The following is a 15,628-nucleotide window of genomic DNA, read 5'->3' as shown; positions in this document are numbered from 1 at the left end:
TGAGTTTATCCTGATTTGAAAATATTGTACATGTTCTAAAAAATATCTGGCCTGTTGGTCTGAGTGCAGGCACTTTTCCGTATAAACTGTGAAAAGATTGCAGGTTGAAAAGAGAACATTTTACAATGCTGTTTAGAGTCAGCACAGAAATCAGAAACATTTGATCGTTGGTTATTTTAGAGAATCTGAACTAATATTCACAGTCCTCCCATAAATTGAACAAAACAAATAATGATGACCAGCGGTTTCATTAAGGACCTCAGACAGAAAATAAAGAGAGAAAATGCTGGGGAAATTCAGCAGGTCCGACAGCATCAGTGGAGAGAAAAAAAACGAAGTTAACACTTTGACACCAATATGAATCTTCTTTGGAAGGTGCTGTACTTGCTGAGTCCTCCATGGTTTTCTGTTTTTGTTCAGATCTCCAGAATCTGCAGTATTTAACTTTCATCTCAATATGGGTCAGTTGGACGTATATTTGAAATGGGTGTATATAACATGGAGTTAAATCTCTTTCTCTTTCTCTCTCAGGATTTCTTCAGGAAGATTTTACTTATCGGTTGCATCCCTCTGATAGCTAGCCAGGCCTATCTGTGACAGGCAAATTTCTCCCACAGTGGCTCCAAGTGAAGGCAGAATCTCTGTTGGTGACAACTGACTCTGTCCTTCTCCTCCTTTTCCCTATCACGCTGGTTCTTTGCTCAGTTTCAAAGGCATGTGAAGCACTCCAGAATCCTGACCTATGGCCGAGACTTCCTACTTGTAATGGTCAGTGTGGCACACAAAGGATGACTTCTTAAGGCAGCCCTTGAAATGTCTGGAAGGGGCCCTTTGTTCTGTGGGGTTGGTTAACTCTTAAAGCAACACAGTCTTGGGTAGGTGACTGCTGTCCATCCAGCCAACATGATCTACTCAATACAACTGAATTTGCAGGATAATGGCTGGTCATTGTTTCCACCACTACAGTGTTGGTGATGTGGTCATATCAGTGGATCTTGTAGATATGGTGGAGGTAGCACAGGTGGAAGCACAGGGGAAGATGTGCACATCAGCAGTACAAGACCCATGACTCAGCGCCACATAGAAGGAAAGTAAGGCCTATGGCTTTGCACATAGTATTTACTCTGTGTTTCAAGACTGTGGTTGTTTCAAGTCATCCAAATGCATCATTTGCTTTTAACAGCCTATTGCCCACTTGCTGGTCTGTGGTGGCATCAGAGAAAATAATGCTCCCTATTTGAGTAAATTGCCTGAAAGCATACAGCTTAGTTCCAACCAAGGTAATACCTGGTGGCGTATATTATTTTTGGGCTGCAGGGCCTACATCTTCTTTAAAATGATTTTTATTCTTAACTGTTGTGCTGCTTCAGAATGATATGGTTATGCATGACAGGTCTGACGGACTAGGGGTTAGCAGATTAGACTCACCAATGACATGAAACGTACGGACAAATGGTTCTTTGCATGGGCCTGAAAATTCCAGAGGTTGAAAAACCTTCCATCAGTCTGGAAGTGAGCATTAACGGCCTTTATAAGATCTTCCACTGGCTGCTGCAACATCAGACTAAAGAGACTGTGAATAAGGTTAGGGCCACCGTACATCCCTGATGGTTGCAAATGGTGATTCATAAAGGAATTGAGAACACGCTGTTCTATTTGACTTTCTTGGACTGATCAATATGAAGTTGTCTTACTATGGCTAGGAACCTGGGACAGCATCCAAAGTCCATCTCCGCTTACTGTATCAAATACCTTGGTAAGGTCGACAAAAATGAAGAGTTTTGACTTGCTCTCCTCTGGTATTTGTCTGAATGCAAGTATCAGATCTCTCGTGTCTGTGTTGGTTGTGAAACTGCACTGGCTCTGGGTGGGTTTCAATTGCAGTGACAGGCACAAGCCTGTAGGAAGTATTCTTGCCAGGATCTTCTTGGCAACAGAAAGGAGGGTGATCCCTCAATAGTTATTACAATCTGACTTATCATCTTTTATTCTTGTATAAGGTGGCAATAACAGCACCTGGAAAATCCTGCGCTGTTTCCAGCAGAAAAAAAACCATGGAGTTTGGTACGTGGAATAGGGCCGTCATACTTTCAGGATTCTGAAGGAGTTCCATGGGTTTTTAATTACATTATTTACAAGTGTGAAAAATAAGAGCATTTTAAAATCAAACAACAATAAAGTGACATTGTGTGTATTATTCCTAGGTGAGTAGCAGAATACTGTTGGATATTTTGAGGCTCTAAATGTGGCACTAAACTGCGAAAAATCTGCTTTTAATTCTTAGCAAGCCTTCTGATTTAAGCACACTGAGAATTAAAGTTTGCACACTAGTGGTTATAAACACTATTAAGGGAACTTAGATGTTAGGAGTAAATTTATTTTTGTAATAACCGTAAACCTAAAAAAGTGAAGACATGCTAAAAATGATAATTAGGCTTCAATATATTGCTTCTGCTGATGCTGTATTCTTATCTCTATTTGCTCCCTCCTTCCATTTTCATTTTGGCCTTTAATTAATGTCTTCCCCACCCAACGTATTTGAACTAATTTTCCTCTGCACAGGACAAATACAAATGATATTTGGCTCAGAATTTGCTCTAAGAATCAATTTTCAACTAAGCACTAAAAAACTGATAAAAAGATGTTGGAAAACAACACATTAGCATATAACAGGTGATGAGTGTATAGGATAATAGAAGATCAGACTCATATAATCAGTCTTTTTATTTGCTCTTGGAAGATAAGATCCATAGTGAAATGTCAGAAAGAATATCTTGTTTGTTTAGGTATAATATAAGCCGTCTTTTATACATTACGCTTTCTTTCCCACTAAGAGGTAATCTATCTCTGGACGCTGAGATTTCATTCATCACTGCAAGACAGGCAACTGTGCAACGTACAAGATCCAATTTGTACATCTCACAGGGATGGTTACAGGATAAATTGTTGTATCACAAGTGAAAGTCAGCAGGTATACATTATACTTGTGGTTTTTAACTGCTGTGCTCTCTTAATACAATTGCAACTATACTTCATTAAGTATTTAATTGGTTATAAAGCATTTTAGGACATCCTGATATTGTGAAAAGTGTTATTTAAAATCAAGTTTTACTTTATTTCTTTCTTTATCCTCCTCATCATTCCTGCAGCATATAGCATGGTCAACTAGTCATCCAACTACCTGGTTCAATGAGCCTACCATTGCTATGTTTCCTGGTACCTTTCCATTCACGGTCAGATCATCTCCAAAGGTGGTCGATCAGGTTCTGCACATTATCTTTAGAAACCTATGCTTGACCCCCCTCCTTTCACTTATCCACATGTTGCTTTTTGGCAGTAATGTTCACAGCTTCCATGTGCACAGTAAATGCAACCAACTCTACTTCCCTTAATTCTCTTTATTAATTCCCTTACTATGCCTCTGTATTATCAGAATGTTTTCTCCAACACTTAAACCTAGATGAGCAACAATTTGCTCTGGCTGACCCATCTTCAGTGGCTCCAGCCACAATTTCCCCCTATTCCTTTGTCACCAATTCCAAACACTCTTGAATCTCCTGGACTCTTGTGCGGTAGTCACTACATAAATCCTTTGTGTAGGCAATGGCTTTTTTTCCCTTGGTCTTGACAGCCAGGATTTTCAACCGTAGAAAAGACAAAGAATCCTTAAAAGTTGTTATTTCTGGTTTGTTGCCCATGCCATGAGGTGAGGAATAGAGAGAGAGAGAGAGAGAGAGAGAGAGAGAGGCAGACAGACAGACAGACAGAGAGAAGTTGAACACATGGCTACAGGGATGGTGCAGGAGGGCGGTTTTTGGATTCCTGGATAATTGGGGTTCTTTCTGGGGTAGGTGGGACCTCTACAAACAAAATGGTCTTCCCCTCAATCAGAGGGGTACCAATATACTGAGGGGGAAATTTGCTATTGCTCTTCGGGGGGGGTGGGTTAAACTAATTCAATAGGGGGATGGAAACTTAAATTATAGTTTGAGTATATAGGAGGTTGAGAGTAGTGAGGTCAGAAATAAGATTTCAAAGTTGCAAGAGAGCACCAACAAGCAGGAAGTTGGTTTGAAGTGTCTCTACTTCAACGCTAGGAGCATCCAGAATAAGGTGGGTGAACTTGCAGCATAGATTGGCACCTGGGACTTCGATGTTGTGGTCATTTCACAGACATGGATAGAGCAGGGATAGGAATGGTAGTTGCAGGTTCTGGGATTTAGATATTTAAGTAAGAACAGAGAAGATGGTAAAAGGGGGGGACTGACATTGTCAGTCCAGGGCAGTATTACAGTTGCAGAAAAGACATTTGAGGACTTGTCTACTGAGGTAGTATGGGCTGAGGTAAGAAACAGGAAAGGAGAGGTCACCTTCTGGGAGTTTTCTATCGGCCTTCAAATCATTCCAGAGATGTAGAGGAAAGAAAGCAAAGGTGATTCTCGATAGGAGAGAGAGTGACAGGGTAGTTGTTATGGAGGACATTATCTTTCCAAATATTGGCTGGGAATACTACAGTTCAAGTACGTTAGATGGGTTTTTGTCCAACGTCTGTAGGAGGATTTCCTGATACAGCATGTAGATCGGCCTACAAGGGGCGAGGCCACATTAGATTTGGTACTGGGTAATGAATCTAGCCAGGTGTTAGATTTGGATGTAGGTGAGCACTTTGGTATCGTTACCACAATTCAGTTTTGTTTACTTTAGTGATGGAAAGGGATATGCATATACTGCAGGGCAAGAGTTATAACTGGGAGAAAGACAATTACAATGTTATTAGACAAGATTTAGGATGCATACGGTGGGGAAGGAAACTGCAGGGGATGGGCACAATTGAAATGTGAAGCTTATTCAAGGACCGGCTACTGCATACTATACAGATAAGTATGTACCTGTCAGGCAGGGAGGAAGTGGTCAAGTGCGGGAGCTGTGGTTTACTAAGGAAGTTGAATCTCTTGTCATGAGAAAGAAGGAGGCTTATGTTAGGATGAGATGTGAATGCTCAGTTAGGGCACTTGAGAGTTACAAATTAGCCAGGGAGGACCTAAAGAGAGAGCTAAGATGAGTGAGGAGGGCACATGAGAAGTCATTGGCAAATAGGATCAAGGAAAACCCTAAGGCTTTCCATAGGTAAATCAGGAATGAAAGAATAATTAGAGTAAGATTAAGGTCAATCAAGGACAGTAGTGGGAGGTTGTGCGTGGAGTCAAAGGAGATATAGGAAGCGCTAAATGAATACTTTTTGTCAGTATTCACACTTGAAAAAGATAATGTTGTCGAGGAGAATACTGAGATACAGGCTACTAGGCTGGATGGGATTGATGTTCACAAGCAGGTGGTGTTGGAAATTCTGGAAAGTGTGAAGGTAAGTCCCCTGCGCCTGATGGGATTTATCCTAGGATTGTCTGGGAAGCCAGGGAGAAGATTGCAGAGTCTATGGCTTTGATCTTCATGTCACCACTGCCAGAAGACTGGATAATAGCAAATGTTGTTCCTTGTTCAAGAAGGGGAGTGGAGACAACCCTGGTAATTATAGACCAGTGAGCTTTACTTCAGTTGTAGGTAAAGTGTTGGAAAAGGTTATAAGAGATAGGATTTACAATCATCTAGAGAGGAATAAGTTGATTAGGGATAGTCAACATGGTTTTATAAAGGGTAGGTCGTGCCTCACAAACCTTATTGAGTTCTTTGACAAGGTGACCAAACAGGTGGATGAGGGTAAAGCGCTTGATGTGGTGTATATGGATTTCAGTAAGGCGTTTGAGAAGATTCCCCATGGTAGGCTGTTGTACAAAATACGGAGGCATGGGATTGAGGGTGATTTAGCGGTTTGGATCAGAAATTGGCTATCTGAAAGAAGACATGGGAAAGGTTCATCCTGGAGTTCAGTTACTAGTGGTGTACCGCAAAGATCTGTTTTAGGGCCACTGTTTTCTGTCATTTTTATAAATGACCTAGTTGAGGACATAGAAGGATGGGTTCATAAATTTGTGGATGACACTAAGGTCAGTAGAGTTGTGGATAGTGATGAAGGATGTTGCAAGTTACAGAAGGATAGAGATAAGCTGCAGAGCTGGGCTGAGAGGTGGCAAATGGAGTTTAATGTGGAAAAGTGTGAGGTGATTCACTGTGGAAGGAGTAATGAATGCAAAGTGCAAAGTACTGAGCGAATGGTAAGATTCTTGATAGTGTAGATGAGCAGAGAGTTTTTGTGTCCATGTGCATAGATCTCTGGAAGTTGCCACCCAGGTTTATTGGGTTGTTAAGAAGGCATAAAGTGTGGTAGCTTTTATTGGTAAAGGGAGAGAGTTTTGGAACCATGAGGTCATGCTGCAGCTATACAAAACTCTGCTGTGGCCGCACTTGGAGTATTGCGTACAGTTCTGGTCACCACATTGTAGGAAGGATGTGCAAGTTTTGGAAAGGGTTCAGAGGAGATTTACTAGGCTGTTGCCTAGTATGTAGGGAAGGTTTTAAGAGGAAAGGCTGAGGGACTTGAGGCTGTTTTCATTCAAGAGAAGGAGGTTGAGACATGACTTAATTGAGACATAAGAGATAATCAGAGAGTTAGATTGGGTGAACAGTGAGAGCCTTTTTCCTCAAGTGTTGATAGCAAGCATGAGGGAACATAGCTTTAAATTGAGAGATGATAGATAGAGGACAGATGTCAGAGGTAGTTTCATTACTGACAGAATAGTAGGGGTGTGGAATGCCTTGCCTGCAACAGTGGTAGACTCTCCAACACTGGATAAACATATGCAGTGCAGTGCAGTAAATTTTAACATGTTATCAAGAATTGCTTCAAATTTTTAAGACGTCATAGATACTGTTGCAATTAAAACTGAACTTCATACCATTACATAATAATAATTCTCCTTCACAACACAGTCCAAATTACCTGTACTGAGAATGAAGGAATGCTTCTTTAACTCCTGAGTGTGCCCAGTCAGATGGGAATATGCCTTTGTCCTGCATCACTGAATATTTTAAAAACTGGATTGTATTGTCTGACCAAGATAACAACACCAGCAACTGAGCCAAACCCATGGAAATTATCTTTGTGGAAACTTCCATAAACATTAAAAATTCGTGACTTACCTTGAAGATCTGGCAAAATTAACTAAGTTCAATGCATTTTATTATTTGTTCCTTCACTTCTCAAATGCTGTCTCACAGAAGAATTACATTCAGATCTCAATTACCATTAGACTAAAATACAGCCACCATCATCAATTTTGAGTCCCATTAGGAATGAGTCTGGAATGCCTTTCAAGTTAATAGAAATTAATCACTATTTTAGCTTCTTGTGGGTTTGATTAAAGTCCCAACTTCTTCACAATACATAATGAAGTAAACTGAGTTGTAAACGTTGCAGAGTTCAGCACTACACTTTAAGTGTGACATCAAGAGAGTGGCAAAGTTTTTTTAAAATAGAAAAGCAAAATTAGGTGACATTAAAGACAACGTTTCTCACTCCTGCTGCTTCTCATCAAAGCAGCCTCTGCAGTGCCACCAGGAATATGGTTCACTTTGGTGGCGGGCAGGAGCCCTGCAAAATACAAGAAACATGGTTGAAAGAGTCTATAGGAAAGTGGGATAGGCCAAGTGCTGGAAAGGAAACCCCTCCAAATTTCCTGTCAGGAAAGCTAGGCTGCTGTCCATGCACACGGCCTCATCTTTGCTTTGTACTCCTCGACTCCTCATGGTCACTGGTGTCCTCCATTTAGCTGAGGACCTCCTCAGACATGCTACAGGGAGGAAGTGCAGGAGAAGAGGTCATGTGGTTTATCGCCCTGAATAGGTGTAAATTGGCCAGATCCTCCTTGGATGGGCAACATGTCTGAGCCCAGTTCTTGCCACAGAGATTGTAGAGAGGAAATGCATCTATACCAAGTTTGATCCTTTCCTTCCTCTACAAACGTGTGCACGCTTTGAATGCATAGCGCCAGTGGGTAATCAAAATGAGGAATCTTAACTAATGTTTCTCTCCCCTTATCACAGCAGCTGAGGCCAATTGTAGCATACAAACCAATATGGTTTAGCTACTCATTGGGCAACTTCACTATAGGAAGCAGGAAAACAGAAGCTTATTGTAAAACTCTTTTTTTGCAGTTTGTAATATTTAGGTTGTTCAGTTATTATTTCAGGAAAAACTTCGAGAACGTCCTTTCTGGTGCTTTCCAACTGAAACCTCTTAAACCATACTATCCTGCCATTAATTCAAAATGTAACTGTAGTTCAGAAACAACATTTCTCCTCTTTCAAATACATATTTAATATAAAATAATCAGTTTATCACCAATTTAAAATGATATAATATTAAATGACGTACACAGTAATAGTTATATTTGTTTTAAAATAGTGATGGAAAAGGATAGACCAGATCAGGCGTTAAAAGTTCTAAATTGGAGGAAAACCATTTTTGACGGTATTAGGCAAGAACTTTCAAAAGTTGACAGGGGATGGATGTTTGCAAGTAAAGGGACAGCTGGAAAATGAGAAGCCTTCAAAAATGAGAAAATGAGAGTCCAGAGACTGAAGGGCAAGGCTGGTAGGTGTAGGGAATGCTGATGACTTGAGAAATTGAGGTTTTGGTCAAGAAGAAGAAGAAAGCATATGTCAGCTATAGACAACAGAGATTGAGTGAATCCCCAGAAGAGTTTACAGGCAGTAGGAGTATACTTAAGAGTGAAATCAGAAGGGCAAAAAGGGGACATGAAATAACTTTGGCAAACAGGATTGAGAATCCAAAGGAATTCTACAAATACATTAAGGACAAAAACGTAACTGGGGAGAAAATAACGCCCCTTAAAGAGCAGCAAGGCAGCCTATGTGTGGAACCACAGGAGACGGGGAGATACTAAACAAATATTTTGCATCAGCGTTTACTATGGAGAAGGATATGGAAGACAGAGAGCATGGGAAATGAATAGTGACGTCTTGGAAAAATGTCCATATTATAGAGGTGGTGGTGCTGGACATCCTAAAATGCACACCGGTGGATAAATCCTTGTGACTTGATCAGGTGTACCCTAGAACTCTGTGGGAAGCTAGGGAAGTAATTGCTGGGCCTCTTGCTGAGATATTTGTATCATCGATAGCCACAGTGAGGTGTCAGCTTACTGGAAGTTGGCTAACATGGTCTCATTATTTAAGAAGGGTGGTAAGGAAAAGCTAGGGACTTACAGACCAGTGAGCCTGACATCAGTGTTAGGCAAGTTGTTGGAGGAAATACATGTATTTGGAAAGGCATGGACTAATTAGGGATAGTCATCATGGCTTTGTGCGTGGGAAATACATAGGGTGGCACGATGACTCAGTGGTTAGCACTACTGCCTCAGTGCCAGAGACCTGGATTCGATACCCGCCTTGGGTGACTGTGTGGAGTTTGCAGAGCAAACTCTGTGGAGTTGACAGAGCACCCTGTCTACGTGAGTTTTCTCTGGGTGCTCTGGTTTCCTCCCACAATCCAAAGACATGCAGGTCAGGTGAACTAGCCATGCTAAATAGGTGCATTAGTCAGGGGTAAATATAGGTAGGGGAATGGGTCTGGGTGGGTTACTCTTCGGAGGGTCTGCGTGGACTTGTTGGGCTGAAGTACTGTAGGGAACCTGATCTCAAAAATTCACATCTCATGAACTTGATTGACTTTTTGAAGTAGTAAGGAAGAGGACTGACAAGGGCAGAGCTGTGAATATGATCTATATGGAGTTGAGAATGTGGTGCTGGAAAAGCACAGCAGGTCAGACAGCATCCGAGGAGCAGGAAAATTGAGGTTTCAGGCAAAAGCCCTTCATCAAGAAAGCACTATATGAATCATTTGATCTATATGGACTTCAGTAAGGTGTTCGACAAGGTTCCTCATAATAGACTGGTTAGCAAAGTTAGATCACATAGAATACAGGGAGAACTACCAATTTGTCACAGAATTGGCTCAAAGGCAGAAAGCAGAGAATGGTAGTGGACGGTTGTTTTTCAGACTGGACGCCTGTGACCAGTTGTGTTCGCATGGATCAGTGTTGGATCCACTGCTTTTAGTAATTTCTATAAATGATTTGGATGTGAAAATAGGAGGTATGGTTAGTAAGTTCGCAAATGACAAAGTTGGAGGTGTAGAGAATAGCAAAGAAGGTTACTTCAGATCACAATGGGATCTTGATCAGATGGACCAATGGGTCGAGAACTGGCAGATAAGTGTGAGGTGCTGCATTTTGGAAAAGAAATCAGGGCAGGATTAAGACACTTAATGGTAAGGCCCTGGGGAGTGTAGCTGAACAAAGAGACCTTGGAGTGCAGGGTTATAGTTACTTGAAAGTGGAGTTGCAGGTATATAGGATGGTGAAGGTGGTATTTGGTATGCTTTCTTTATTGGTCAGAGTATTGACTACAGAAGTTGAGACATCATGGTGTGGCTTGACAGGACATTGGTTCGGCCACATTTGGAATACTGCATGCAATTCTGGTCTCCTTCCTATCGGAGGGTTGTTGTGAAACTTGAAAGGGTTCAGAACAGATTTAAGGATGTTGAAGGGTTTGTGCTATATGGAGAATCTGAAAAATACTGGAGCTATTTTCCCTAGAGCATCAGAGGCTGAGAAGTGACCTTATAGAAGTTTATAAAATCATAACTGGCATTGATAGAGTAAACAGGCAAGTTCTTTTGTCTGGAGTGGATGAGTCTAAAACTAGAGGGCATAGGTTTAAGGTAAGAGGAGAAAGATTTAAAAGGACCTAAAAGGCAACTTTTTCACGCAAAGGGTGGTGCATGTCTGGAGTGGCTTTGGCCCAAAACGTCGAATTTCCTGTTCCTTGGATGCTGCCTAACCTGCTGTGCTTTAACCAGCAACACATTTTCAGCTCTGATCTCCAGCATCTGCAGACCTCACGTTTTACTCTTAGATTTAAGATATCTGGGCAGCATGGACATGTTGGACTGAAGGGACTGTTTCTGTGCTGTACATCTCTAGGACTCTCTCTAACTGCTCAAACATAAAATGGGCCACATATCATTACAAATTCTGATACAATATTCAAACTAAACTTCTGAGGTAGGAACTTGTCTCAATCTGCATTGTTGAATGTACAGTATGAGATTGGCTGTTGCTACACACAATTCCTAATATTCAGTTCATTGCAATCAATGCGGTTAGACATTAGACAGTGTATAATGGTTGGCTGACCAGATAGGTAGTGCACAAAATGGACACTAAGACAAATTTCTCCCCTCTGTCTTTGGGCCCATTGCAGCTCAGCCAAGGACAAGCAGCTACCTTCAAATCAATGGACTAATCATCCGCTTCTTTCTGTACCCTTGTTTTTATTCCTGTTTGTCTCTCACTAATCCTTTCATAAAATTCATGGGCAGTCTCATTATAAGTGATGCATCATCCTTATTGTCATGCATAGCTATGTCTCTGAAAGATCCAAAGGGCTATTCCGTCTAACATACATCAAACTTAATTTTTCTTTAAAAAGTCCTTCAGCTTTCTGACATGTATCCTCTTTTCTCCTATCCCTAACATAAACAGATTTCTTGTCAATTTGTTACATCATATTCTCTAATACCTTGACAGTTCGAGCCTTTTCTTTTGATGGCCATCTTTTCAGAAACCGTGGCCAACGTGCTTTTTTTGGCCAATGGTTCGCAATTTCAATGGCTGGTACAATTTCCACCTCAACATGTTGTTCTGTTGTTTTCACGGCAAGTCGTATGGTAGGTCCAACATTTTCCAAAACATTGATCTTTCCTGTGGATAGAACAGAATTTTTCTTGTTCAACAGGTAGGTTGATGTTTGGAGGCATTGTCATCATTTCAGAAAGGGAAACAAGGACAAAGGAAGTGGTGGAGAGAGAGAGAGAGAGAAAGAGAGAGAGAGAGAAGACAAAAAATGCAGAAGAGAGAAATCGTCATTACAGGTAGTTCTGGGATAAAGCGTGACTCAGCAGCGTGATTTGGCTATAAGAATTAGGGAACAGTATTTTTGAGAATGCTTACCTCTATTGGCAATAACGCGATTCCAGCAGCAATCTATCATTTTGAGGGCTTTGTTCTGCACATGTTGCAATGTGCGCACTGAAATCTCCATGCTGACGTGCACATGCACCAATGTCAGCTGCCGACAGAGCAGCTATGAGAGGTACTATACAGAGAGAAGCTTTCTTACATTGTTTAAATGTGCTGTGTTAAATTTACTTTGTTTCATCAGTAAATATGATTTCAACCTTCATTTAGGCTGTGTTGTACTTTGTGTTAGACTTTTGGGTGATTTTTGAGTGATTGTGAGTGATATTTGCCTCTAACTCCACTTTTCCCATTGGTCCCATTATTTCTATTAAACAATTTTCTATTAAATTGAGTTTTCGCTGGATCACAATTACAGTGTTACAGGAAAACTATCTGAGCAACAATCAATATGTTAAAAGTCAGATTCTGGGCTGAGTTTTTATTAGTCTGGCGTTGGTTATTTATTTATTTAGTTAAATAGCCAGTTTGGGGTTTTTATTCTTTACTTTTCTATATATGTTTATACATTTGTACAGGAGGGTGGGTTGGGGGGTGTTTTTCCACTTGGGTTTTTTTTGTATTATTTTGAATTGTATTATTTGGTACTTGTAATATTAAAAAATCTTTTTCAAATATATTTTTATTGGAAAAATAAGGTCAGATTTTTCTGTTCAATTATCTTTCCACATGGGTGTTAAAGCAGGATAAGATTTTGGATATAATCAGCGTGCAAATTTTAATAGTCTTATTATTGAATGGTGCTTCCTTACAGGTTATGTCACAAAATTGTCAGGAATTCAACACAGATGCGCTTTCAATAACTTTTCAACAAGGATTTCTTTTTGTAACATAGGTTACACATGTTGAGGGACCATTTCGCCCCATTGTGCACCCTGTTAAGATTTTTAAAAAATAATTAATAATACAGCTGAATCCAAATTTAATTGTACCAAATTTGATCTTTTTTTGCAATATAATCCAAGGCAGTTTGATTCAAGACGGTTAAGATTTGCCACTCATCCCTACTTGCTTGGTTTGATGGTGAAGCAGAGCATAAAACTTTGATGTTGACAAGAAACTAATCAACTGCAACATTTATGTGTTATGAAAGTTCTCACCACAGGTGACTAATAGATATCTGCAAGATGCCAAACAATCTGGCCCCACATGCATAGATACACACCCGGAATGAATTTCCATCTGTCAGTGTGTAATTGGCAGCATTTCCACTGGCATATTCCTTCTGGAGACTCTGTGGTGTATTGTTGGCAACGTAACTCGGCGATTACTCAAACAAAACGGCTTGGAGCTCGAGGCATTTGAAACGCCACTTATTTCCCTTGATGGTTTGGAATTGTTGCTTCCAAAACTCAATATATTCACCTAGTTAAACCAATTGCTCAAATCAACTAAATGCAGTGAAGCAGATCCTTACAGTTGCCTGCATTAAACCACCAACTGTTTCAACTTGCAATTTTCAATTAGAAACAATGTATAAATTGAATTGAGCTGAGGACTGTGGACTGAGTACCCAGCAATAAAATCCTACCCATTATTTAAAATGATATCATTGTATCTGTTTGCAGGTAAGGTATTCCTTCAGTAACTAGCCTAATTGAGATTGATCAATACAGACTTCTAATGCATGAATCGTTTTATCTCTCAACAGGGTTTAGCAAACAATCCACTGAAAAGCATTATCTTCCTGGAGTTACACCCATTAACCTGTTTGATATTGTTGTTGCTTTACTTTGGTCATGGCAGACAGAGGTTGGTGAATCAACAAGACAGTAACCAGGAATATAGGCAGGCTTCCTTCAAAACATACTGCAAGTCAAAGGCCTGCTTTAGTGAAACACTATACAATCTAAACACAATAAAGTGTATTTGCAGAAATTACTACAGCGATGGATGGGGGGACATGCATACATTTTGAATAGCTCAGCATTCTGTATGGAAACCACTTGTTATTCAGTTATGAACGATATAACTTAAAGCAGCTTCTTCATGAGAAGATGACACTCAATAACCTTCTATGTGATCCAGTAATATCATTTTGTATTGTAACTTGTTCATATAAAAACTTTGGTATGCTTTTTGGAGCACAATGGGATACTGAGTTTGAATCATTAGTAAACAAGCATCACTTTATCGCTAATGGTTTCTTCAGCTATGGATCAACTATCTTTGCTCTTTTACACTTTGAACATTTCGACTTGAATGTTAATAGCAAATCATGAATATCTTTTGACAGTTTAAAGGATCTCTTCTCATACTATTGGTGGTGGAATCTACTCCTGCCTAATATCCATGTGGTAGTCTGACAATCACTGATTACCAGTTGGGAGTGGAGGCCTTTTTTTCTTCTCTAGGCCTATATTCTCAATTACCATCACATCCTTACAACCCTCACTGTTTTGCCCACACTCTTCTCACCTGATAACTTCCATTGTCTTGTGACCTCCTCAAGGTCACATAGAATTGCAATTTTAAACTCCCAAAGTGCATTCCATTCACTCCAATACCTTTTGCAGACATTACTTTGCTTAACAATTTATTCAACCATAACAGCCTTATATCCAATAAAGGTTTTACCATTCCTTCTTGACTGTTTGCCCTATTTGTGAGACTGCTACTACTTCTTCAAGTCCAAAGCTTACAGATTGGCTTTGGCAGATTCCTTGCCTGGAAATCACATTGATTTACAAGCATGACTTCCAGGTAGGGGACACGTAACAGGTAAGCTGCTTGCAACTGCCAGTGGAGGAGTGTTACAGTTACCATCTCTCTAGGTGAAGGACATTGGTGCATGGGGGAGTAGCGTCACAGGAAAAAAAACTTCATTTCCCCCATATGCTGTCCATCCTTAGTTTCAGCTGCCAAGGCACATGGGACATTTGGAAGGATTTTGGATGTAGGTTAGCTCGCTGAGTTCCAAAACCTCAACCTGAGCTCCAAATCTTCTCACATTTGCAAGGACTCACTGGCCAAAGTCTGTCTCAGTGAGTCTGTGCAGAGTGATTGTTCCAAGACCCATATTAACTTTAAGACCTTTGACCAACTTGGCAAATATACATCACATTAAACCTGGGTATGAATTGTTCTACCATGTGAGGAGTTCTACTGATGGGACTTGAAATGTATGCAGGCAGGCAAAGGGATCCTGAGGAGGTGGTCATTACTGGAACTGAAGGATGAGGAAGAGGAAAATTCCACATTGAGGCATCTTTAAAGACAGGGTAAGATTTTGTCAATAAATGGGAGGCAGGCAGGAAGATGCCAGCAATTGGGGATATGGTGTTGGGGCATATCTAGAAGTTAATTGTAGGAATGGCCTGTCCCACCTCTTTACTCCCACAGGCCAAGAAGAGGTCACCAAAGTGGTTGCATTTCCACCTCCTACTCAATCATAACCAACATCCTGGAACCCACTGGGAATCTGCCTGAGATTTTCTGATGGTTTCCCCTCCAAGTGGCAGCTCTCCACTTGCTGATAAAATCGAACACAAGAGTTAGGATCAGGAATAGGTCCTCAAGCCTGCTCTACCATTCAATAAGATCAGGGCTGATCTCATTATATCCTCAACTCCACTTTCCTTTTTGTTCCCCAATACCTTCCACACCCT

At 40.5% G+C, this 15,628-nt stretch overlaps 1 protein-coding gene across 5 annotated transcripts in view; it reads right to left on the bottom strand.

Annotated features, from left to right (window-relative positions):
- mab21l3 (mab-21-like 3) overlaps positions 1-15,628 on the bottom strand; it is a 51,004-nt gene that overhangs the window by 9,448 nt on the left and 25,928 nt on the right. For all 5 annotated transcript variants that reach the window (XM_060833070.1, XM_060833069.1, XM_060833073.1 and 2 more), the window contains one exon: positions 11,563-11,744. In XM_060833070.1, coding sequence (XP_060689053.1) covers positions 11,563-11,744 — 182 coding nt within the window. The remainder of the gene's footprint in view (positions 1-11,562; positions 11,745-15,628) is intronic.

The sequence above is a fragment of the Hemiscyllium ocellatum genome, chromosome 12 (genome assembly GCF_020745735.1).
Source record: "Hemiscyllium ocellatum isolate sHemOce1 chromosome 12, sHemOce1.pat.X.cur, whole genome shotgun sequence".
NCBI classification, from domain to species: domain Eukaryota; kingdom Metazoa; phylum Chordata; class Chondrichthyes; order Orectolobiformes; family Hemiscylliidae; genus Hemiscyllium; species Hemiscyllium ocellatum.
This window is presented reverse-complemented; position numbering and strand designations above follow the sequence as displayed.